The sequence below is a fragment of the Ambystoma mexicanum genome, chromosome 2q, assembly GCF_040938575.1.
Source record: "Ambystoma mexicanum isolate Mex_15411 chromosome 2q, UKY_AmexF1_1, whole genome shotgun sequence".
NCBI lineage: Eukaryota > Metazoa > Chordata > Amphibia > Caudata > Ambystomatidae > Ambystoma > Ambystoma mexicanum.
Window position 1 is genome coordinate 1,303,495,584 of NC_090924.1, and position 23,247 is coordinate 1,303,518,830.

A 23,247-nucleotide genomic window follows, 5' to 3' on the forward strand; every position below is an offset into this window, starting at 1 on the left:
CACTTTTGCATCTTTCCATCCATGGCACATGAAGGCAATATGCAGCTACTTGCAATGTGTTGTCTGAATTGTATTCTATGAATAAGCATCATTTAATCGTCCTCTAGGTATGATGAATTCTTCTATTATTATTTTATGAAAATAGTGGAAAGATTAGAAACAAAATATCTAGTGTATGTTACTTTAAGATTTCTAAAGCGCAACACTGACTCTGTTATGTGCCAATGTACTGTACAAAATCAATTTTAAAGCACCCAAAAATGAAGTAACTGTTCTATAAAATAGGATCAAGATGAGCAAATTCAAAATGAACATTCAATCAAAAAGAAAATAACTATGTATCGGGACAAAAATTAGCTTTTCAACCAAAGGTAGCCTGGAAAATATTTTTGAGGCTTTACAAAAAGGCATCAAGCTATGTGCAAGAGAAATGTACCATGGCAAATAATTGCCCAGCAATTAAGAAAGCTTGATTAGGAAAACGTCACTTGTACGAATTTGCGGTTTCGAGTGGCAAATGTCATGGCTGTGTTTGACACTGAACCTATTGGAGTGCAGCAACCTATCCGCGAGGCAGGCTTATTGTCCGCCCCTCAGGTTTATGCATCCCAGCTTGAATTTGATTGGAAAGTGCAGGCGTAACCAGTGCAACTGGACTAGCGAGGCAGTTGTGAGAGTGTTTAAGTGGTTTGAAGGAGGATGAGCTTTTCATCGAAGTGATAATCCGTCTCCCATGATGGTCCCCATATGGGAAAGGTGAGCTGGAGATACTCGTACATGGAGATTTAAGCATCCAGACCTGTCTCAAAAAAGAAACTCTTGTCCAGCAGAGTTGATGTTTTATTGCTCGGTCTCCTTCATAAGAGATTGATGGGGATGAATCAGAAGAGAACGAATGTACGTAGCCATCTAAGAAGCGCATCAGAATGTTCCTTTGTGCACTGCTCTTTGAGCAACCGAATCAATTCTTCACTTGCTCTTTATGTACCTTTCAAGTATATGCACCAGGGTTACAAATGGATCTATGTAGCTCCCGCGTCTAGCAGTGGTGAGCATGGTTAGCTTGGCACCACCAGCTTGCAGGAGCTACGTGCCAAGTAGAAATGTGACACTCACATTTTGTATTTGAGAATGTCTATAAAGAAGCATCACTGATTTTATATAATGGACACACAGGTAATGTTTGCATCTCTTGTACACGTTAGATTTGCGGCACACTATGTATTAGCTGCTGGTGCTGTGGAGGTAGCTCCTGACTACTAGGTGATGCCCAATGCCCAGGAACTACTTGCAGCTCCTGCTCAGGAAATCTAAATGTATATCCCCGCGGCCACACCTTATGCTGAAAGATAACATAACACTACTCAATGTAAAAGTATGTATTTGTACCAACATTTCTGTATGTATGGCTTGTGTTCCTAATGTTTTAATCAAGCGCTGCTTTTGGTTTGCTTTTATTACAGGTTTATTCAGCTTGCAAGTTTTCCTTTTCTAAGATTCCAACACCCTATACTGTGCACAAACGGGTAAGAACAGGGGCTAGTTTTCTTCCATGGAGTTTTAGTATGAAATAGTTGTGCCCCGTAGGGGATACTGAAAGTTTGAAATACCAGTGTGAATGAATTCTGATGTCATTTTAAAATATGCCGCCACCAGTGTTACCCAAGCCTAATACATTATTTCGAACGGCTCCTTTCCTCTCAAAGATTCCTTGTCTTGGCAGACACTACCTTTCATTGCCTCCCATTAAGAACAACATTGTATCGTTGGTCAAACACCAGAGCTGTGAAGGGGTTGCCCCTTCTGCTGTGATATAGATGAGGATCTCTTGCACTTTCTGCTACTCTGTCCAGTATCTAGAGATATCCGAGCAAGGACACTGGTGCCTATTTTAAGAGAGAGATAATTAGAGCAATGTCGCCCGGCATTGCTTTACCTACTTTGGGCAGAGCGCCCATTCGTTAGCTGGTCGCTGCTACAGTTTTTAAAGCAAGCCTTGTCCCAAAGGACGTTGGTTATATCTCAATGAATTGTGCCTTTCTTTGGTTAGCTTGATAACCTTCAGGAGTAGCTAGATCTTGGCATAAGAAGCACGATTTTATATTTAGTATTTTAAAGTAGTTAATTTTATTTTGGAAGTGTTCTATGATCATATTATGTATGTTTTAGTGTGTTTATTTTTTATTTTTGGCCCTGCACCACTGATATAAAAGTTGACTGATCGATGGAGGCGGGGTCAATGGAAATACTACTCTGATTAGCTCTTTAGTAACTATGCTGCTGTCTACTGTTTAAAATGGTTTTAATGTCTGTGGATGAGGTTTAACTCTAGCATCTTAACAGATACAAATTTTGATTAATTGGTGGAAGCAAGGTTCTGGAAAACTGCATGGAATTGCACTTTAGCGGCCCGTATATAGAGAATCGTAACGCTATGACCTCAGTTCTTTTTCTGTATACTTCTGGAATGATATTTAGCTTTTTTGCTAATTTCTACTGCATCATGCATGACCCCCCTAGGCTACAAGCTCTGCGGTAGCAACTGTCCATCTCGGGTCCCCGCAAGGTATGCCTCTACTGTATTGGCAAGGACCATGACACAGAGGATAGCGTTTCTGCCAGTTATGCATTAAGAGGGTCTAAAGGAGCATGCCACAAAACACAAGAATGGCCAAACCCCCCCTCAAAGGGCCTCCTCAGAGATTAGAACCCCCTGTCTGGCCGCATCCATTCAAGCCAGCTTATCCAGCAAGAAGTACCCTCCACCCAGCCTTGATGCAGGCCACTGGCATGGGCCTAAGTAAGATAAGCCCTGCTGGGCTTTCACGTGTTATTTCGGAGCCGATGCCTCACTTGAATATGGCCGCTGTAGCATCCACCTCTCACTCTGGGCCTTTCCTGCCCTTGGTCCCGCCTCAGATGACTCCTGTTTGGTCTTGCAGGCCTTCTTCAACTGGATCTGAGGAGAGCGCCGACCGGCGAAGCTTTCCCGCCCCTCAAAGGGCCTTCTCAAAGGGTAGCGCACCCTGTCTGGCCCTGTCCGGACCGTCAGGGCCTTCACAAAGACACATCTAAAAGGTACGTGCTGCATGTACAAAACCCCAGCTGTGTGTTATGCCTTATCTGCGAAGATTAGCCCTACCCTATTCACGGATCTGCCCTGCGTCCTTCCTTCAGCCCGCACTCCTGGTTCACTTTGTGCACTATGCCTCCAAAAGTGAGAAAACCAAGTCTGTTGAGCACTGCTCGCCTCCACGTCCTCTAAATGATTATCGCGCACGCCATGCGTTAGCTCTTCAAATCTGTCACGCCCCAGTGTGCACACCCTCTCCCACCATGTTTGTACCCCAATGCCCTACCACATCAGAAATACTAGAATACGCTCGTGACTCTCGCGTGCCTGCCCGACAGCCGGACCTGCCCATAGTACCGTAACTCTAATGAACCCCAGCATGCAAGCACTAGCGCATCTAAACCTAGCTCGCCCCAACGGCAATTACTCCAAGTGGGCACATTTCACATCAAGCTGGAACCGTACAACAAAAGCCTGCCTCCTTGGTAAGCCTTGATCCCAACCATCGGAGCACATACAAACACACCATCTCAACCACTCAACACAGGCTGCTAGACCAGGTCTCAGGATCCCCTCCCTGCAGCATATCTAGCCTCCGGCCCTGCAATCTTGATGCACCCATCATGCACTGCCACAAAGCAAATTCCCCAGCCAGCTCTTCCAGAAGCACTGGCAGGAGCAGCCCATGTTCCTTATTGCACTGCACGAAGGCGAGGACAGTCGGCCTTCTCCATTTTCCAAACACCACTGTTTGTGCACTCAGCCACCCCCCTGTGCTCAGCACTTTCCCCGACCCATACACCATGCTTAACCTATAGAGACAGCCTACACACCTTGGGGCACAATAACAAGGCCTCAAAGTACCCCGCCCACAGTAATGATCTCCCGGATTAAGGGTTCACATAGTACACCCCGCCTCAGCCACACTCTGCCCACAGCTGCCTGATTCCCAGGAACATCAACACTCTGCTCATCGCCCAGCAACCCACTCAACTATGTGACCTAACTCCACCACTCAGCATCTCACATACCAGCATGACCTCTAGTAACACTCCTAACACACAGGCCCCCACCATGAACTGCGCATTAGTTAATGCCAGATCAGTTCTAGCCCATCCTTTGGACATTCATGACCTCATTGTCTCTAACAGCCTGGACCTCCTGGCAATTACTGAAACCTGGCTTCATGATACCACAGGCCCAACACTGTTGATTGCCATTCCACCTGGGTTGACCATCCACAAGAGAGTTCGAACCATTTCAGGAGGGGGTGGTGTAGCATTGATTGCTATGGACAGTATAATAAGGCAGCTCAACATATGTGACATTCTGAGCTGTGATATTCTTTCACTCAAACTACTTCTATCACATACCTCCACCATCACTATGCACATCATCTACCGTCCTCCAGGCCCACATCCATCTTTCGAAGAAGACCTTGCTCAGCTGCTGAACAGCAACCTTAAACCCACATATTAAATAATCTTACTAGGAGACTTCAACCTAGGTCTCTTCGATCAAGAAGATAATAAAGTGACTTTGAGAGGATTGGGTCCTCCGACGTAGTCCATATCTATGACAGTAATCACCACAGCTGTGCTGCTTCGGAAAATCTTTCGGCGTCTGCGTCGAGGACGTTGATACGCCGCTCTCGAGGACCTCCTCCGACGGCCGACGTCACTGAATGTTATAAGTAGGATGCTGGACGCCCGTAGCCCCAGTTCCGTTTTTTCCGCGAACGTGTTCGCTTCGGAGATCTTGGCACGCCTCGACTCTTTGGAGTTTCTGTTTGTTTGTGAAGTTTAAGTCTTCAAGATGTCTACCTCTTCTTCCACCCCGCGTCCGGGCTTCAAGAAGTGCGGGTACTGCGGGTCCAACATGTCGGTGACGGACTCGCACGACGCCTGCCTCTGGTGCCTCGGGGAGGCCCATGACACGGATGATTATGTCGACTGCCAGTCGCTTACGTCCAAAGCCTTGCGGGAGCGCAAGAAGAAACTTGTCGGTCGGTAATGTGTCCAAGCCCCAGAAGTCGAGGTCCACAGGGCTTTCGACGGACGATTCGAGGGGCGACTCTCTGCATCGTTGTCGGAAGTCCAGTGGGTCTCGGTCCCGGAGTGGGTCCCGCCACTCCTCTGCCTCTTAGAGGCACTCCCGGAAGCACCGTCATCAGTCCCGTTCCCTGTCCTCATCCGAGGACTCTGCCCGTCGGCGGGTCACTTATCCCACCAAGCATGCAACGCCGGAGGAATGGGCTTCCTTCAGGAAGAAAATGCTAGCGATTCTCGAATCGCAGGGCACTGGTCCGTCCGTGCCTCCGAGTGGGGTCGGCCGTGGTCGGACTAGAGACACCGCTCGTACGTCTTCAGGCTCGGGTGGTCGCCACGATTCGCGGGAGCGGTCCCGCTCGGACAAGGGGAATCGTTCTAGTCATGCCCGTTCCAGGTCCCGGTCCTCGATGCACTCGCGACCGTGTGAGCCTGTGATGTTTTCGAGGAAGAAGTGGCACCGAGGTCGTCGAGGAACTCTCTCGAGGCTCCGCCTCCGAGGAAGTTGTCAACGCCATTGGCGCCCAGGTTGTCGAGGGACATCCTCGGGGCTCCGCCCTCGAGGCCTATGTCGACGCCGTTGATGCTGTCGGCGCTGCGTTCGGCGTCGACACCGATTCACTCAACGCCGTTTCGCTCAACGCCCTCAATGCCTTTCGAGGCTGTGGTGTCGGAGGTACCCCGGGGCACGGTGGTACCCCCTAGAAAGGCTGGGCCAAGGTCAAGCATGGCTTTGTTCCCCATTCTGTGCCCACTTTCCGCCATCTTGAGTACATTTCGGAGGTGGATGAGGGCTCTGATGATGGCATGGTTCCTGATACGGTGCCAGATGAGATTCTCTCGGGCCATAGCCAGATTGAGGACCTGCGTCAGTCCCTGCATGACGCCAGTGGTCTGGACACCTCTCCAGAGGTGGAGTTTTGTAGGCCTGGCCTGGTACCCATGCCGACTCTTCGTACCGGCGCCTTATGTCTAGGGTCACCGAGTACTTGGGGTGGTCTGCTCCCCCAGGGGATTTTCTTCAGGATGACCTCACGGATATCCTCGACCAAAGTCCACCAACTGACCCGGTACTGCTGTTCCATATGGCTCTACAGAGGAGGGTGGCAGCGGTTTGGACTGCTCCGGAGAGTCTCCTGGCAGTGGGCAAGTCTTTGCTGTGAAAATACCGCCCAGCCAGTAGCGACCCCTGCTACTTGACCAAGCACCCCACTCCGGAGAGTTTGGTGGTGCAGGCGGCTACGGCCCAGCAAAGCAGGCGTTGTATCCTACCATCCCTCCTGATAGGGACGACAAGCGTTTTGATGGGTGGGGCGAAGAAAGTGTTTTCTTCAGGGGTATGGCTCTTCAGGCGGCCAACTCGGTATGTGCCTTGTCGCGTTTCACGCACACTCTGTGGAACTGTTTCCTTAGCGGCTGAACATATTCCCGAAGGGAACAAATGGGATGGTTTTCTTGCTATGGTCCAGGATGGCAAGGATGCCATGTGTGAGGCCGTTCAGTCGGGGTTGGACATGGCAGATTGTGTCAGCCGGTCCATGGCGGCAAGCACCGTAATACGCAGGTTTGCGTGGTTGCGGAAGTCGGGGTTTGCTCCTGATGTGCAGGCCCTGCTCCTCAACATGCCCTTTGACGGTGAACCTCTTTTTGGCAGCAAGGCTGACGAGAGCCTTGAGAGGTTGCAGACCTCCAAAGCTGCAGCGAAGTCGTTGGGCGCTGCAGTTTGCCAACCTCCGCCTTTTCGTCCTAGGGGACAGCAATGGAGCGATGGAGGGGAGGTTCCTTTCGTTATTACTCATCCTTTGGTAAAGCGAGAGGAGCTGCCAGTCAAAGGGGCCACCGTAGGAGTGCCAGAGGTGGAAAGCAGGGTACTCGAGGTGCCAAGGCCGCTCGTGTAGTTGCCTCTTTGCCCTCAGGCAACGCCGCAGCCTCTTCAGCTCAGTCATGAGGTCATGTCCCATGGTTCGCCGGTTGGGGGAAGACTGGCGCAGCATCTTGTAGAGTGGCGTGCCATTACTTCAGATGTGTGGAGATGTTCTGGAGATCATAGCCCACGGCTACTGTCTTCCTTTCCGGCAGAGGCCTCACGACAATCCACCAGGGAATCTTTCTTTGAAGAGTCCGGATCTGCTTCTTGCGCAGGAAATTCAATCCCTGCTGGAGAAAGGCGCCATAGAACTGGTGCCTGTAGCGTAGAAGAACAAGGGATGGTATTCCCCTTATTTTTTGATTTCGAAGAAAGACGGGAGATTGAGACCCATCATGGACTTGCCCGGTTTGAACAAACTCCTCAGGAAGGACAAGTTCAAGATGGTTACTCTCTCTCTCAAGTCCTCCAGGCCCTTCAACTTCAGGACTGGTTGGTGTCTCTCGACCTCAAGGACGCTTATTTTCATGTGCCGATCCATCCCAAGCACAAGAAGTACCTGAGGTTCGCGGTTGGCGACTCGCACTTTCAGTTTCGGGTCCTGCCGTTCGGATTGACCTCCACCCCGAGAGTTTTCACCAAGCTCATGGTGGTGGTGTCAGCGTATCTCAGGAAAGGGGGGATTCACGTCTACCCCTACCTGGACGATTGATTGATCAGGGCGCGCTCTCCCGACCAAGTCCTGGATCATCTGTCCGTCACCTGCCACTCCCTCCACAGGCTGGGCTTCTCCCTCAACTTAAAGAAGTCCCACTTGACGCCAACTCAGAGGCTCCAGTACATTGGAGCAGTGCTCAACACGTCCCTGGGGGGCAGTGTTTTCCTCCCCAGGTGAGGGCTCATCATATTCATCAGATGGTGCACAAGTTCCAAAATGCCCAGAGGCTCCCTGCATTTGAGTTCTTGAGATTGCTCGGCCTCATGGCATCCTGCAATCTTCTGGTGCCAGAGGCCAGGTTGCGGATGAGATCCTTGCACTGGGCACTCAAGCTCCAGTGATCTGTCCGCCGGCAGGATGTCGGACCCCGTTCAGGTGCCGCCCTCGGTCACCTAGGACCTTCTGTGGTGGGCCGTCGAAGGCAGTCTGATGAATGGGGCTCCATTTTGGCTACCCTGGCCGGAGGTGACAATCGTGACGGACGCATCCCTCACGGGATGGGGAGCTCATGCCAACGAGTTGACAGCGGCCGTTGGTCTCCGTCGGAGTCCAGACGCTGTTGGAGCTGAGGGCCGTCAGGCTTGCCCTGAAAGCTTTTCTGCCGACTGTGCGTGGAAAGAATGTCCTGATTCTGACGGACAACAGTGGCCATGCACTACCTCAATAAAAAGAGGGGGGAAGGGTCACTTCCTGTGTGCAGGGAGGCGATGCAGCTCTAGTTCTGGGCCATCCAGCAGGAAATTTCGATCTCGGCAGTTCATCTGGCCGGAGACGAAAACGAGACTGCGGACGCTCTCAGCAGGCAGAGCACGATCTCTCATGAGTGGGAGCTGGCTCAGGAGATTCTCCTGGAGATCTTTTCCCTTTGGGGGACCCCTTAACTGGATCTCTTCGCCTCCAGTGTTAACTGGAAGTGCGAAAGGTTCTGCTCGCGGGAATTTCCTCCAAGAGGAGCCTTAGAAGACGCGTTCATGGTGGAGTGGTCATTCCCACTGCTGTACGCGTTTCCTCCAGTCCCCGTCATTCCGCAAGTGCTGCAGAGGTTACGGAGGTTCGGTTCCCGGATGATCCTCATTGCTCCGGCATGGGCCCGGAGGACGTGGTACCCAGACCTTCTGGACTTGTCCATCTGCCTTTCACGTCGTCTTCCCTACCGAGACGATCTGCTCTCACGGGAGGGGGGTCAGGTTCTCCATCCAGAGGTCAGATCCCTCAACCTTCACGCTTGGTTTCTGAAAGGTTGAGGTATAAGGATTGGGACCACCCTGAAGACGTGATGGAGGTGTTGCTTTCGGCCAGAAGGCCCGCAACAAAGTCCCTGTACCGTTGCCGTTGGAGGAAGTTTTGCGACTGGTGCAGGGTTAAGATTGTGGATCCTTTTTCATGTGACATTCCTATGGTTCTGTCTTTTTTGCTTTCTTTGGCCCACAGGGGCCTGCAAGTGGGTACCATCCAAGGTTACCTGGCGGCGCTGTCTATATTTAAGCGCTCTATAAACAAAAGAGGGACTCCAAAACGTCCAGGCACTCAAATGGAGCAGACAGACATCTATAAACACAAGTGTTGCCTGAACATACAAAGTCAAAAAATATCATTTGTGGAGCTAACAGTATTATTCTCCTGGTAGCCTAAACAATAGATTAAATCAAATTCAAAATTTACTGGTCTCTCACCAGTCAAAGTAACCTTTATGAGCAAAAAAAAGGGGGAAAAGTACATTGGTATAAAAAAATTATAAACTTGCTTTAATTGTTAGTTTGTAACAAGACAATGTGTCAATTTAATAAGTACATACAACATTAAGAACATACAAAAACAATGCAATTTACAAAGAGAAAAGGACAGGACTATTTAGTCCATACAGTCAATGCGAGCAGAATTTATGCAAAGGTTCACAGAAGTAGGGGTACAACCCCACTAGGAAATAAACAAATAGACAAAAAATGATTTGGTGTTAGCAAAACAGTGAATACATTTTAAATCATAAAAGTTTTCCGAGATAGGTAATAAAACTTAAACTATCCCTAGCTGACCCTTACTTGTCTAAAGGCTCAGATTAAACAATTTCGTGAAAATGGGACAGTACATGCGCCAACCAGAGCCTGATTATGGCTACAACAAAAAAAATATATATCACACAGAATATTGTTTGCTAAGCCTAATTTTGGCTAACCATGTAAACAATGTCGCACAGTGCTGTGTGTTAAGCCAGATTTTGGCTGAAAAAATGTTCGACATACAATGTCACCCAAACAGTCATTTATCTGCTGTGTTATCACAGGCTGAAAGGGGGTGTATATTTAAGCACTCGTCTGAGGAGTGTTCTTATTTTAAAATTCCTTTAATTTCTCAGTTTTTGAAAGGGCTCACTAATGAGTTTCCTCCGTCACCTTTCCAGGTGCCCGGTTGGGATCTGAACCTTGTTCTCAAGTTTCTAATGGGTGCTCCCTTTGAGCCTTTGCATTCTTGTCCTTTGAGACTGTTAACCCTTAAAACTGTGTTTTCAGTTGCGTTCACTTCCGCTCGCAGAGTGAGTTAGTTACAGGCACTTTCAGTTAAGCCACCCTTCACTGTGTTTCATAAGCACATGGTTGTCCTTAGAGTTCGTTCTTCCTTTCTTCCGAAGGTGGTGTCGGAATTTCATTTAGGGCAGAAGGTTATTCTTCCGGCATTTTATCCTCCTCCGCATCCTGGTAAGGAAGAAGAGAGGCTCCATAGGCTTGATCCTAGGAGAGCTTTTATATTTCACACATGTCCCGGGTCAGAGTGGACGATCAACTCTTCATTGGTTATGCTGGAAAGTGTTTGGGACAAGCTGTGACTAAGCAGACTTAGTCTCGCTGGATTATTCTGGCAATTTCTGAATGTTACCGCTTGGCAGGTAAGGACCCACCGGTTGGTTTACGGGCCCATTCTACCAGGGTTATGGCTGCCTCTACTGCCCTACAGAGGGATGTTCCTATTCATAACATCTGTGATGCAGCCACCTGGACTTCGGTCCATACTTTTGTACGTCACTACTCCCTCGATTCTATCCGGGGGCAGGATCTGGCCTTTGGCTAGGCGGTCCTTTTCTCTGCAATTTGATTGGGCGTTCTAAATTTCTGTATTATAAATTCTTTTCCCACCTCCTTGCGTTGGTACTGCTTTGGGAGTCTGTCATAGATATGGAACACGCCGGAGGACCCAATCCCCTCGAAGAACAAGTTACTCTCTTACCTGGTAACATTCTTTCGATGGGATGGTCCGACGACGTATTCCATATCGCTCCCTCCCTTCCCGCTACAGAATTTCTTATGCGATTGCAGCTTACGTTTCCGCAAGGCTTTGTGTGGTCAGACTGGCAGAAGACTGGTGCCACAAGTTCTGGGAAAAAACTACAACTGAGGCTACGGGTGTCGTGCGTCCTACTTATAACATCCAGTGACATCGGCTGTCAGAGGAGGTCCTCGAGGGCGGCGTATCAACATCATCGACGCAGGACGCAGACGGCGAAAGATTTTCCGAAGCAGCACAGCTGTGGTGATTACTGTCATAGATATGGAATACGTCGTCGAGCCATCCCATCGAAAGATCGTTACCAGGTAAGAGTAACTTGTTCATCTGTTGCCAATACTCCTAATTCACCATTGCTCAGCGAATACTGACACCCACCCACATCAAAAACTGCACCATAGACTGGGTAGTAGACTTGCATTGCCAAGTCTCTATCACTTCCAACGTGCCTTGCCCATGGACAGATCACCACGCCATAGTGTTCAACATCCCCACCAGCAGCTTGCAGAGACAACCTACCTTACCATTAGCACCAACCATCGCCAAAAGTTCAAGACTAAAGATAAAATCCTACCATTGCTAGGAAACATACAATTTGCCGCACCATCCAATGTGAACCCAACAGATTTGGCAGACCTATACCAAAAAATGCTCACAAGGACCGTTGAGAGCATCGCCCAACTTGCACCACGCAAAACGAAACCCACCACAATGCATGGTTCAACCCGGAACAGAAATCCATTTTCTATACCACCTCTAAAGCTTACAAACGTTCCATCCTACTATGAAAACCACCACATACAACACTAGAATCACCAATGCCAATTCTAACACATGTGAATTATTCAACTTCTTCAAAGATCTAGAAACCCCTGCATCACCTCCACCTAACCTCATCAAAGACGAGGTCTGGTGCTTAAATATGCAGAAGCCCTCCTAGGCAAAATGTCCTCCCTTCAAGAGAAAATCGGACTCCACCATAAATCCATCTGCAAAAACTCACAGACCAATGTCCATGACTCACCACCTCCCACCACGTTTGCCCTCCCTCCTTTCTCATTCAAGCCCATCTCTGAAATGGAAGCCACCTCAATCCTGAAAGGCCTGAAACCTTCCAAGTGCTAGGGTGACGCTTGTTCGGCATCTGTCAGAAAAGACTGTGCTGAAACCCTCATTCCTTTTATCTCATAAATCATGAATGCCTCATTCGCCTCTTGCATAGTTCTGCTAGCCTGAAGAAGGCTTGAGTCTTTGAAGTGCTAAGGAAACACGCCCTGAACCCTACAAGTACTGACCCATCACCACAGTTCCCTTCCTCCTAAAGATCTTAGATCGTGCAACCTTCCTCAAAATCCAGCATTACTTGGAGGCCAACAGTATCCTGGGTATCAATCTGGTTTCCGTCATGGCACAGACTTGAAGTATCAGCTAGACGAAATGAAGGATGATTGAAAGCCTGCCCTCTTGGTCCTTCTAGACCTATCTGCAGCTTTTAATCTGGTAGATCACAAGATTCTCTGCCAGCATCTCACCTCAGCTGCAAACTTCTCCGGGGATGCCGAAAGTTGGATCGCATATTTTCAGGCAAATAGATCCATCAGAGTGTTCTCTGAAACTGTAAGAACCCATCTATGCCCCATCTCCTTCAGATTACCTCAAGGGTCTTGAGTCTCCCCCACCCTCTACAACATTTTCACCAAAACCCTGTTTGACCTTCTAGACTCTTGCAGTGTCTCCTATACGAACTATGCAGACGACACGCAAATTCTCCTCCCCTTTCAGGCAACTAAGTAGCTGACTCTGCCGCACTACTCGCAGTCTACCACACCATTCTGGAGTGGATGGCATCCCACCTGCTTTGTGTGAACGATGACAAAACCGAAATCCTACTTGTTGGCTCGCCTACTGTTATTAAGAACCTCAGCAGCCTCTACTGCTCCTTCACCATTGACAGAATCTAATTCTGTAAAACCTTGGGAGTTCACCTGAATGCCTCCCTCTCTTTAACTCGACAGGTCAATGCCATTGACTCCTCGGCATACACGTACAAAATCATCAAAGCCTGCAGCAAGTTGTTAACCCCAGACAGCTGCATTAGCATTGCTCAAGCCTTGATTGGCTACAGGCTATACTATTGTAATGTTTTTTTTTTTTGCTGCGAAATATCTATCAAATGTAAATAATCCAAAACCATGCCCTCTGGCCCGCCCTTAACATTCAGAGCCGTGAGCACATCTCAGCTGCCAGAATAGCTGCACACTGGCTCCCAATTCAATAACGTATAACCTTCAAAATACTATCTATCACCCACAGTGTGGAGTAACACTGCCCCTCCCCTTACCTGTCACAGAAAGGCTCTAAAGCCCAAGCTCTGAGACCAACATGATCCCACTGGCACGCCACCTCATCACCCCAAGATATAGATGGACCGGAGCTAGGGGGACCAGCTTGTTTCCCTTTCTGAGCAATCTTATTGAACCTTCCGTAAGCAGCTGAAAACCTGGCTTTTCACACAAGAGCCTGCTATAAATGTAAAAATAAATAAATAAAAAGGAAGCCCTTGAAATCACTGCAATCACGTTCCAAGTAGACTGCTCTAAATATTCCGACACGGATGCACAAGAAGAAAAAGAATCATAGGGGGAGGTCCTCCTCTTCCAGAGACTCCGAGACACGATTCTCCCATATGCCATTCTTCTTCATCCTCCAAGGAGTGGAGGTATCACTCACACTCTATAGATGCCTCAGAGTAATTGCATTCTACTCTGAAGGTACCTTTCCCCACTAAATCCTTGACTCCAGAGAAATGGGAATCACAGGCGCTTCACATCTTTACCAAGACACTGGTGGCAACTACAGGCCTCACAAGCTTATTGAAGCTGGCAGAAACACCTCTTTAGGCCACCACCGCTTGCCTGCTTTCCAGTTTCAATCCCTGGCACTGGACACTGCTTCACCTTGGCGGTGCACGGCTCTGTCATGTCATCTGGAATCGATGCCTCAGTGCTGGTCCCGCTCAACTTGGCGCTGGTGCCTTACTGTAGTAGCCTCTCCTCCTTTCAAGGGGGCAGTTCCTTTTGAAGATGACTGACCTCTTCGATGTGGAAGGGGAAGCAAACGCCTGTGGCCTGGAGCCACTTTACTCGGGTGCTGAGGAAGACCCCTGGGGAGTTATATGTTAAGGGGAAGATCTATTGGATTTGCCTGCAAAAGGCCAGTGGGTTGGACACCTCTCCAGAGCTTCAGCTACCACATTGATATGCCATTTATACCACACCTATACAGTAGTGTTTCAAGGCGTTACAAGACAAAGTAGGGAAGACAGGAGGACAAGACAAACAATCTTACTAGGCCTTGTGTTATTCAGATCATGCAAATGCTACAGCGCAAAGTGCCAGGGGAAGGTAGAGGGAGAAGTACCAGGGAGAGGGAGGTGAGAAGTGCAATCAGGGCAGCACATTGCTCTGAGTAAGTGCAGCCAGGGCAGCTCTGCTCTGGGTAAGTCCAAGGAGGCAGGGGACTGTAGAGGTTATAGTTGCATCCCCTAAGTGCGCGGTAGGCCCAGAAGTAGTGCAGTGGAGACTGATCATGGGGGAGCCTGGTACCCAGTGAGGCTCTGAGGGTAGCCGGGCAACCAGTCGGCGCAGCAGACGGGTTGGTCCGCAGGGTAGGGAGAGAGAAAGCAGAGGAGAAAAGGAAGGTCTTGAGAGAGCGCAAGAAGCTAGTTGCCATTGGCCACATGATGATCTCATCAGGACGCTGCATGTGAATGGCACTTGTGATCAGGGGAAATATTCAAACTCTCTGTGGAATGTGATCTCTGAGGCACGGGACAACTTACCAACTGGAAGAATGAAGGAGGGATTCACCTCTTCGATGACACTGAACAGACGCTGTGCTTCAAATCCTACAGTCTGGCCTTGACAGCTAACTGTGTGGCACATGTGTTGTGCACTGGGTGTGTCATGCGATTTCCAGAAAAAACTTTTGAACATGTCGAGCAACATGTTCTGGGAACGGGCAGATGCCTCTATACAGAAATACCAGGCTTCCTAGGCTACTGCCAAGTCCATGGTTCCCGCCATCGAGCAGCCTTTCAAATCTGCCCTATGGGATCCTTTTCTTCCCATCCCCTCTTTTCCTAACCATATTTGAGGTCTGGCACCCGCTGGCAAACAGTCAATGTCACCTCCTCGCCTGGCAGACCAAGGAGGTGGCAGAGGATTCCATAGGTGGGTTTACCTCATCTGCTCTACCCTCAGCGAACGCCCACTTCCCACCCAGTCCGAAGCCACTGTGGATTTGACTTTGTCCATTCAACTCTAGTGAGAAGTAGGCTGTCCCTTATTGAAGAGTGGTGGTGTTCGACCTCTGACGCTTGAGACTTGCAGGTTGTTTCTCGGGGTTACTGCCTCCCTTTATTGTAACATTCAACCAACCACCCTCCTCCCCGTCCTCTAGCCCTTTTGGAGGCCCCCCTGCTGGAGAAGGCTTGTCCGCTTCTGAAGAAGTGCCCCATAGAATTGGTACTCTATTCGGAGTGAGCAAAGGGCTGGCACTCACTTTACTTTCTGGTTCTGAAGAAAGACTGGGCTTGCTTCCTGTCATGGATCTGTACCTTTTGAATCTGTACCTGCGCAAGGACTGATTCAAAATGGTTACGGTGGCCCACATGCTCCAGCCCCTCGAGTTGCAGGACTGGTTGGTGTCACTGGACCTTCAGGAACCCTACTTCCATGTGCGGATTCGCCCAAACACAGGAAGTATCTGAGGTTTGTGTTGGGGAACACACACTACCAGTTTTCAATTCTGCCATTCTGTCTTTCGTCTGCACCAAGGCTTTTCTCCAAACTGTTGGCAGTTGTGACAGCTCATCTCGGGAGGGTGAGGATTCAAGTCTTCCCCTATCTGGATGATTAGCTAATTCAAGCCAGAACCTTGCACCTGGTATCAACCCACTTGTACTGTACCTGCAGCATCTTAAAAATGTTAGGCATTTCCCTAAAATGCAAAATGTCTGTTTCGCTGTGCAGTCCCTCCAGATCATCGGAGCAGTTTTGGACAGAATCTTGATCAAGGCTTTACTCCAGAGGATCAGGTGGCAAACATCCTTCAGATGGTGTGTTTTGTCTGGTCCCAGCCTCAGTCTTCTGTCTCTTTGAGGACCTTATGGCCTCATCCATGCTAGTGGTGTCAGAGGGCCAGTTGTGCATGGGGTTGTTCCAGTGACTGCTTTGTAGTCAGTGGTCTCAGTTTCAAGGTGACATGTCGGAACAATTGCAGGTCTCGTGTGTTGGGACTTGGGACCTGGGATCTGTTATGGTGGCTCTGCAAGACTGCATTCTGAGACCGGAGTTGCTTCAGCAACCCTGGCCCCAACTGACAGAGGTTGGAGCGCTCGCTCACCTGCTGGATCTTACAGTGAACAGCCTTTGGTGTCAGATCAAAGCTTGGGAGCACATGGGTTTGCTGTAACTGTGCGCAATTAGGCTGTTCCTGATCATCTTCTCTTCTGTGCCTAGTTCTGAAAGGCAACACAATGGCTATGCACTACTTTGCTTCCACTGTCTGAGGACTCAATGAGTATGTGGCACTGCACTCTGCAGAATGTTGTGCATCTCAACAGCCCATATTGCGGGTACAGAGAACGTTATAGCAGATGCGCTACACAGACGTTCTTCACCCTGCCACAAGTGAGAGCTCTGTCAGTAAATCCTGCAGGAGATCTTCGCCTGTTGCGGGACTCCTCAGGTTGACCATTTTGCTTCCAGTGCGAACAGGAAGTGCAAGTTCATCTGCTTCAGGGAATTTCCTTCTCACAGAGCTGTGAGGGATACATTCATTGTTGAGTGGAACTTCAAACTCCTCTGTGTTTCTGCTGATCCCGGTCATTCATGCCATTTTGCAGGCTACTACGGGGTCCACTTGATTCTGGATACTCTTGACTGATTCTGGAGGACATGGTATCCATAAATTCTGGATGTGTCTATCAGCCCTCCATGATGCCACCCAGAGAGGGTGGACCTGATCTCTCATTCAGGGGCCCAGGTCCTCCATCTGAGCCACAGCTTTCCGAATCCTCTTACTTTGCTACTGAAAGCCTGAGAAATAAGGAGTGGGCCTTGAAGGAAAATTGCCTGGATGTGCTCCTTTCCACTCGGAGGCCCGCCGCCAAGTATATCTATGCCTGCAGGTGGTTGTATGTTTTTGGCTTGGTGTAGGGAGAGGGAACTGGATCCTTTGATCGGTCAGACGACCTCGATGCTGGATTTACTGTTTTCTTTGGCCTGGAGAGTCCTTCAAATTAAAATTGTAAAATGCTTCCTGAGAGCTATTTTAGTCTTCAAAAAAAACCAAAGAAGGGCTTTTTCTTTTCCCATCACCAAGGTTATGAAGTTTCTTTTTATAATAAGTTTCCCTCATGCCAGCTTCCTACTCCTGTGTGGGCTTTGAAATACATTTTAACATTTAATGAGCGGGGGAGTTTTTGGGAGGCTTTGTTTGTGCTTTTGGATTTTTGGCATTTAAGACTTCTTAACCTTAAGGTGATCATCTTGGTGGTCACCCCTTCCACAAGATAGGTGGGTGAACTGCAGGCTCTGTCTCTTAAACCTCCCTATTTGTTTTTCTGACGAGACAGTGACTTTAGGAGCGAGACCATCCTTTCCTTCCAATGTCGTTTTGGAATTTCATCCCATAGTTTTTCCAGACCGCCTCATTCTTCTAAAGCGGAGGATAGATTTCCTCAGCTGGACCTTATGTGGGGCTCTAAGTTATTATGCCTCTCGGACAAGAGACATCAGGAAAGAGGATCAGCTCACTGTTGGACATGCAGGCGCCCTTGCAGGCAGGGACATTACTAAACACCCTGTCCATGGATTATCCTCTACATCTGAATGTTATGACCTGGCTGTGCCTGATGGTCGATGGGCTTATTCCACGAGAGGCCTGACTGCCACCTCTCCCCTGCAGATGTTTTGGCCATATGTCAGCATTGCACGATCATAATTGGGTTAAGACTGGACTACTGTAATGCCCTCTTTGTTGGGCATTCTTGCAAGAATATCGCTAAACTACAACTAGTGCGAAATAATGCCCTTACGGCCGGCACAGGCATCTCTAAAAGGGACCATATCTATGAGGTGAGGAGGCAGGTTAATTGGCTTCCCGTTAAAGAGAGGATTGTTTTTAAAACCCTGGCCTCTACGCATAAATGCATCCATGATTTGAAACCCCCCTACTTGGTCCAAAGAATTTCTGGGCCAACCTCAGCTAGGCCAACTAGAATGGCCTACACGAACAGAATCTCTGTGCCTAAAACCTGCAGAGTTCGTGCTGGCGATACCAGTTTTCCTACCATGGCCGCTTCGTACTGGAACTCCCTGTCCTCTCACATTAGGATGATTAACTCTCACATAGCTTTCCGCAAAGAAATTAAGACTAGGCTATTTGTATGACTCTGCACCTTGTACATACCCCTTTGCATCTTTTGATTTCGCATATGGGGCTGGATGTTATCCCCATGGAATATGAAAACCTTCATGAAATTGTATTATATGCTAAATACTCAAATTACCTTTGTCTGTATGAATCTTACCTAACCACCTGTAATTGTAACCAAGAAACTTTATTGTTGGGCCGCATTTGTTGTAACCCTGAATGAAGCCTACCTACATTCTCCTGTAATAGCGCCTCGATGCCTGTGCGCTCTACAAATCCAAAAAATAAAAATAAAATATGTCAAGCAGATATGTGGGCTTTGCTGTACATTTCTTCCAAACATTCCTCCCTGGATTCCCTGTCTGGTCAGGGTGCTTGCTTTAGCCAAGCTATCCTCCCTAGGTTTCTGGTATAGGTGATGGTTTATTGCTCTCCTCCCTCCTCCTATTTTTTGTATTGCTATGTCAATCTATCTAAGATGATGAATCTGTGGAAGGGAGGAGTCCATTCGAATGACACATGTCTTGCCTCTTGTTAATACCCTTTCCGATGGATTAATCCTTCCTCTCACAGATTTCTCATCGCCCCCTCAACCTGCACCTCATGGCTGATAGCTCATAAACCTGTGTTCCATCAGCTGCTTTGTACCAGTGGAAAATGCACGGCGGAAGTCATGGGGTGCAGTGACTCTATACACTGTTCCAGATGTCTTGTGGCATGGGGACACCATGTAAAGCTGTACTACACACCTGGGCGGCTGAGAGTTTTTCTGAAGACAGCTGGCACTGTAGGAATATATCGAAGATGAAGAATCTATGGGAAGGACCAATACAACAGAAAGAATATTACACAGAGGGAAGTCATTTATTCAAAATGTTTGTGGTAATGTGTTTTACTTGGACATCCCTGACATGACATCTTTTAAACTGGAATAAACATTTTCTACAAGCGATATAGATATTCACATTTCCATCAGAAAATGTTGTTGGTGCCTCACCAATGCTATTGCACTGTTTCTCTGGTCAGGCACATTGTCCAGCTGATCCCTACATCATCCACTGTAATGAAGTCCCTGCATAATTTGGGCTGGGTGATGAAAGTGAGGTGACCATGGCGGCCTAGTGCCACCACCTATTCCGTGATGTAGGGACCAGATAAGGTATTTGGAGGTTCCCTTAGGCTCTGCAGCCCTGAAGGAAATATTCCATTAATGACCACAGGAACAAAGGAACCTTGGTCCTGTTATGTGCAAATGTACTAATAGTCGTAGAAGAACTGTCACTTGCCTACCATGGTGAGGCGGAAAGAATATTTTAAGACCCCTTTCCCCACCAATGTAACACAAGTTCCCTCTCAATGGATTGCTTTTGTTCTGCAGATTCCTCATCATGATAGATATCCATCATCCAGCTCTGCTGTTTGGAAACCTTTCAATAAGGGACATAGTGGACCTCGACTCGGTCGTCTATCCATCTTGTCTGGCTCTCGATCGTCTGGTCCGGACGTGACGTCAGGTGTCGTAAATATACCACGTCACTACGCCCCATGCTCCAGTTCCTTTTTTTTCCTTGCGCTTGCACGCTGCATCAAAAACACGACTCAAGTTTACTCGACATTCTTATTGTACTTTGTACGCTTTTTTCTCAAAAACCTTGACGCAATGTCATCCCACAGGGTTCCGTGCTTCAAGCGATGCTGCGAAGGCGAGGCCAAAATGTCGATGACCGAGCCCCATGACATCAGTCTATGGTGTCTATGTGCTGGTCACGACACGGAGGCTTGTGCATCATGCCCAAAGATGCAGCTGAAATCCCTGTGTGAGGGTGCCGGGAAACTGGCTTTGGGCCAACCTGTCAGCAAGTCAGCGCTGCGGTCACTCGTCCAGTCATCGGAAGCCGAGACTGAGGATCCCACTCCCGACAAGGGGAAAGAACGACATCGTAAAAAGGTCCAAGAAACGGTCCCATTCCAGTAGCCATTCCTCGTCTTCCTCGTGGAAGAAGCAGCACCACCCATCAACGTACAGCTTGTCATCGGATCGAGGTAAGTCCTTGGCGGGGCCAACCACTCGGGAAGAGTGTGAGAGGTTTAAGGTCTCTATGTTAGAAATGTGTAAGACGCAATCGGCTGTATGTGTGGCTCCGGCCCCTGACCAGCAAGGTTTGCCGGCTAAAGCGGCACTCCTACCCCAAGCCAGCCACTCCGTCCACATTGTCTTTGGGCATTGCTCCTGTCCGGAATAAGTCGCCGGAAGGCAGTAGGGCTGAGGCCCCCGACGCCCATCAGTTACCAGAGCATCTCTCGGTGCCGAGAGTACCCTTGGCATCAAAAGCTTTGGCTTCAAAACCTATCCTCAAGCCTTTGGCGCCAACAGTCGGCGATGGTTCATTTGTGCCACTGTCAAGATCGAGTTTCATGCATTCCATATTCGGAATCGAGGAGCATGATGACCCTGAGGACCCAGTCATCCCCATTTACATGGATCTGCCTGATCCAACAGCGGCTCAAATTCCCGTGACGGAAAAGCTTGCATGGGAAATGTGCGAACCACAAAAGGTTCGCAGATTTCCCATGCAAACATGCATTGAAACCTACACCCACAACACACCCCCACCCACAGCTCCAACATACCCAAACCCTACTTACCATTTCAGACGCTGTGTCCGTGCGGCGCCAGTTCCCTTTCACTTCTGTGATCAGGTACCGGCGCCGCAGGGTCATTTTCTTTTCTTTTTTTTCTTTTTCAGGGAGATGCAGGGTTGTACCCCGCAACCACCACTCACTATACCACACAGTATAGTGAGCGGGGTGTTGGGGGGGTCGGGGGAGTGCATTTCACCCATGCAGTCTTTTAAAAAAATGTTATACTTACCTACAGTGCTGCCACCAAAGGTTTGAACTTTTGGTGTTCGAACCTTTGGTGGTAGCATTTTTAGGACTTTCTGTCCATGCAAACTTTTGGTTGCGGTAAAAACGTAGAATACCATTTACACGGGAGCCGTCAGCGTTGACTATTTCCACTACCAGCCTGATTTATTGGCTTTGGCTCATGGTTTACACGATGCCAGTGGTCTGGACACTCCGCCAGACCTGTAGTTACAGCAAAAACAACCTCTTACCCACGCTAGTGTGAAGTTCAGGGAGCTGATTCACAGGGTGGTTGACATCATGGGGTTGAAGGTCGTCCACTAACCCTCTTCAGGGCTATAACCTTAACGACATTTTGGACGAGAGTCCCACAGTCGAGCACAATATGCCTTTCAACCCAGCCATTGCAGACCCCTTGCCATCCAAATGGCAGCACCCTTGTACCATTCTCCCTGTCATGCCAATTTCACAGGGAAGTATAGGCCGGCAAGAGGAGACCCTTCTTTCCTCACCACACACCCTTCCCCGGAAGGGTTGGTTATACAGGATGCCACCATTTCCACCAGACCCGCGGCATCCACCTCTAATCTGCCTAAAGATAGAGAAGGGAAAAAATGTGACGCTTTTATTTTTTTATTTTTTATTTATTTGCATTTGTATAGCGCACTTGCAGCCCAGGGGCATCAAGACGCTTTGGCCAGGAAGGTGTTCACTTCTGGTAGCATGGCGCTAAAGCCACTAATGTGGTGTGTGGTTTCGCCAAATACTCGTTTGGCTTATGGAAGGCAGTGGAACATTCTGCTGAATACGTCCCTGAGAGTGCCATGCGGGGCAGATTTTTACGGTTGGTGGAGGATAGGATGGAGGTAGCCAAACAGTCTTTACAAACGGGCCTGGACGTAGCAGACTATGTTGGCAGAGCAATGGGATCTGCAGTTGTGATTAGATGCCAAGCATATCTTAAAACCTCTGGCTTTTCTCTTCAAACGTCCAAAACAGTAATGCTGGACATGCCTTTGAAAGTGATACGCTTTTCAGGCAAAAGGCAGACAAATCCTTGGAGAAATTCAAGGAGTCAAAATTGACTGCTAAATCTTTGGGCCTAGAAGCGCAGCCGGCCAAACTTGCCTTCAGTGGTAGGGCCTACCGGAGTTGTGTGCCCTATGGCAGGAAGGTGCTGCTCCCGCAAACAAGGTAAGTGCAGAAGCGCTTCACGTGTCCCGACAGGGGCAGAGGGGCCTCTAGAGGCCAACAAGCAGCAGCAGCAGCAGCGAGGTCGCCCGTGGCCTCCTAAGCCGCTTTGATTTACCCTCCCACGATGCACTGGTTGGTGGACGGTTGGCAGGGCCTTGGCCCCAGTGGCAGGAAATAACTTCCCACTCCTGGTTCCTGCAGTTGATTCGGTGGGGGTATTGCCTGCCTTACCTGAAGAGGCCTCCAGGCAGACTTCCATCTTCCCCATTCAAACCGGGACAGGAACTCCAGGAAGAACTGAGAACCCTGTTATCGAAGGGTGCCATGGAAGAGGTACCTCCTAATCAGAGAGGGTCAGGTTGGTATTCCTGTTACTTCCTGGTGCCCAAGAAGGGAGAGGGTCTCCATCCCATCCTGAACCTCGGGGCCTTGAACACGTTCCTGAGGAAAGACACATTCAGGATTGTTACGTTGAGAGAGATTCGCCACACTCTGGAACTCCAGGACCGGCTGGTGTCGATAGACCTACAGGATGCTTTTTTCCACATGCCGATACACCAAAAGCACAGGAAGATTCCTAAGGTTCCTCATTGGCGACAAGCACTATCAGTTCAAAGTGCTGCCCTTTGGCTTGACCTCCGCGCAAAGGGTCTTCACCAAGCTCATGGCGGTAGTTGCGGCTTACCTCGGGAGATATGGGGTCCAAGTATTTCTGTACCTGGAGGACTGGCTGATCCGAGGAAAGCCGGCAAGTCTCGTCTCA

General features: G+C 49.0%; 1 protein-coding gene across 2 annotated transcripts in view; it reads left to right on the top strand.

The window, feature by feature from the left end:
• Positions 1-23,247, top strand: part of CAPN7 (calpain 7) — a 578,129-nt gene that overhangs the window by 506,290 nt on the left and 48,592 nt on the right. For both annotated transcript variants that reach the window (XM_069648744.1, XM_069648743.1), the window contains one exon: positions 1,464-1,526. In XM_069648744.1, the coding sequence (XP_069504845.1) occupies positions 1,464-1,526 (63 nt within the window). The remainder of the gene's footprint in view (positions 1-1,463; positions 1,527-23,247) is intronic.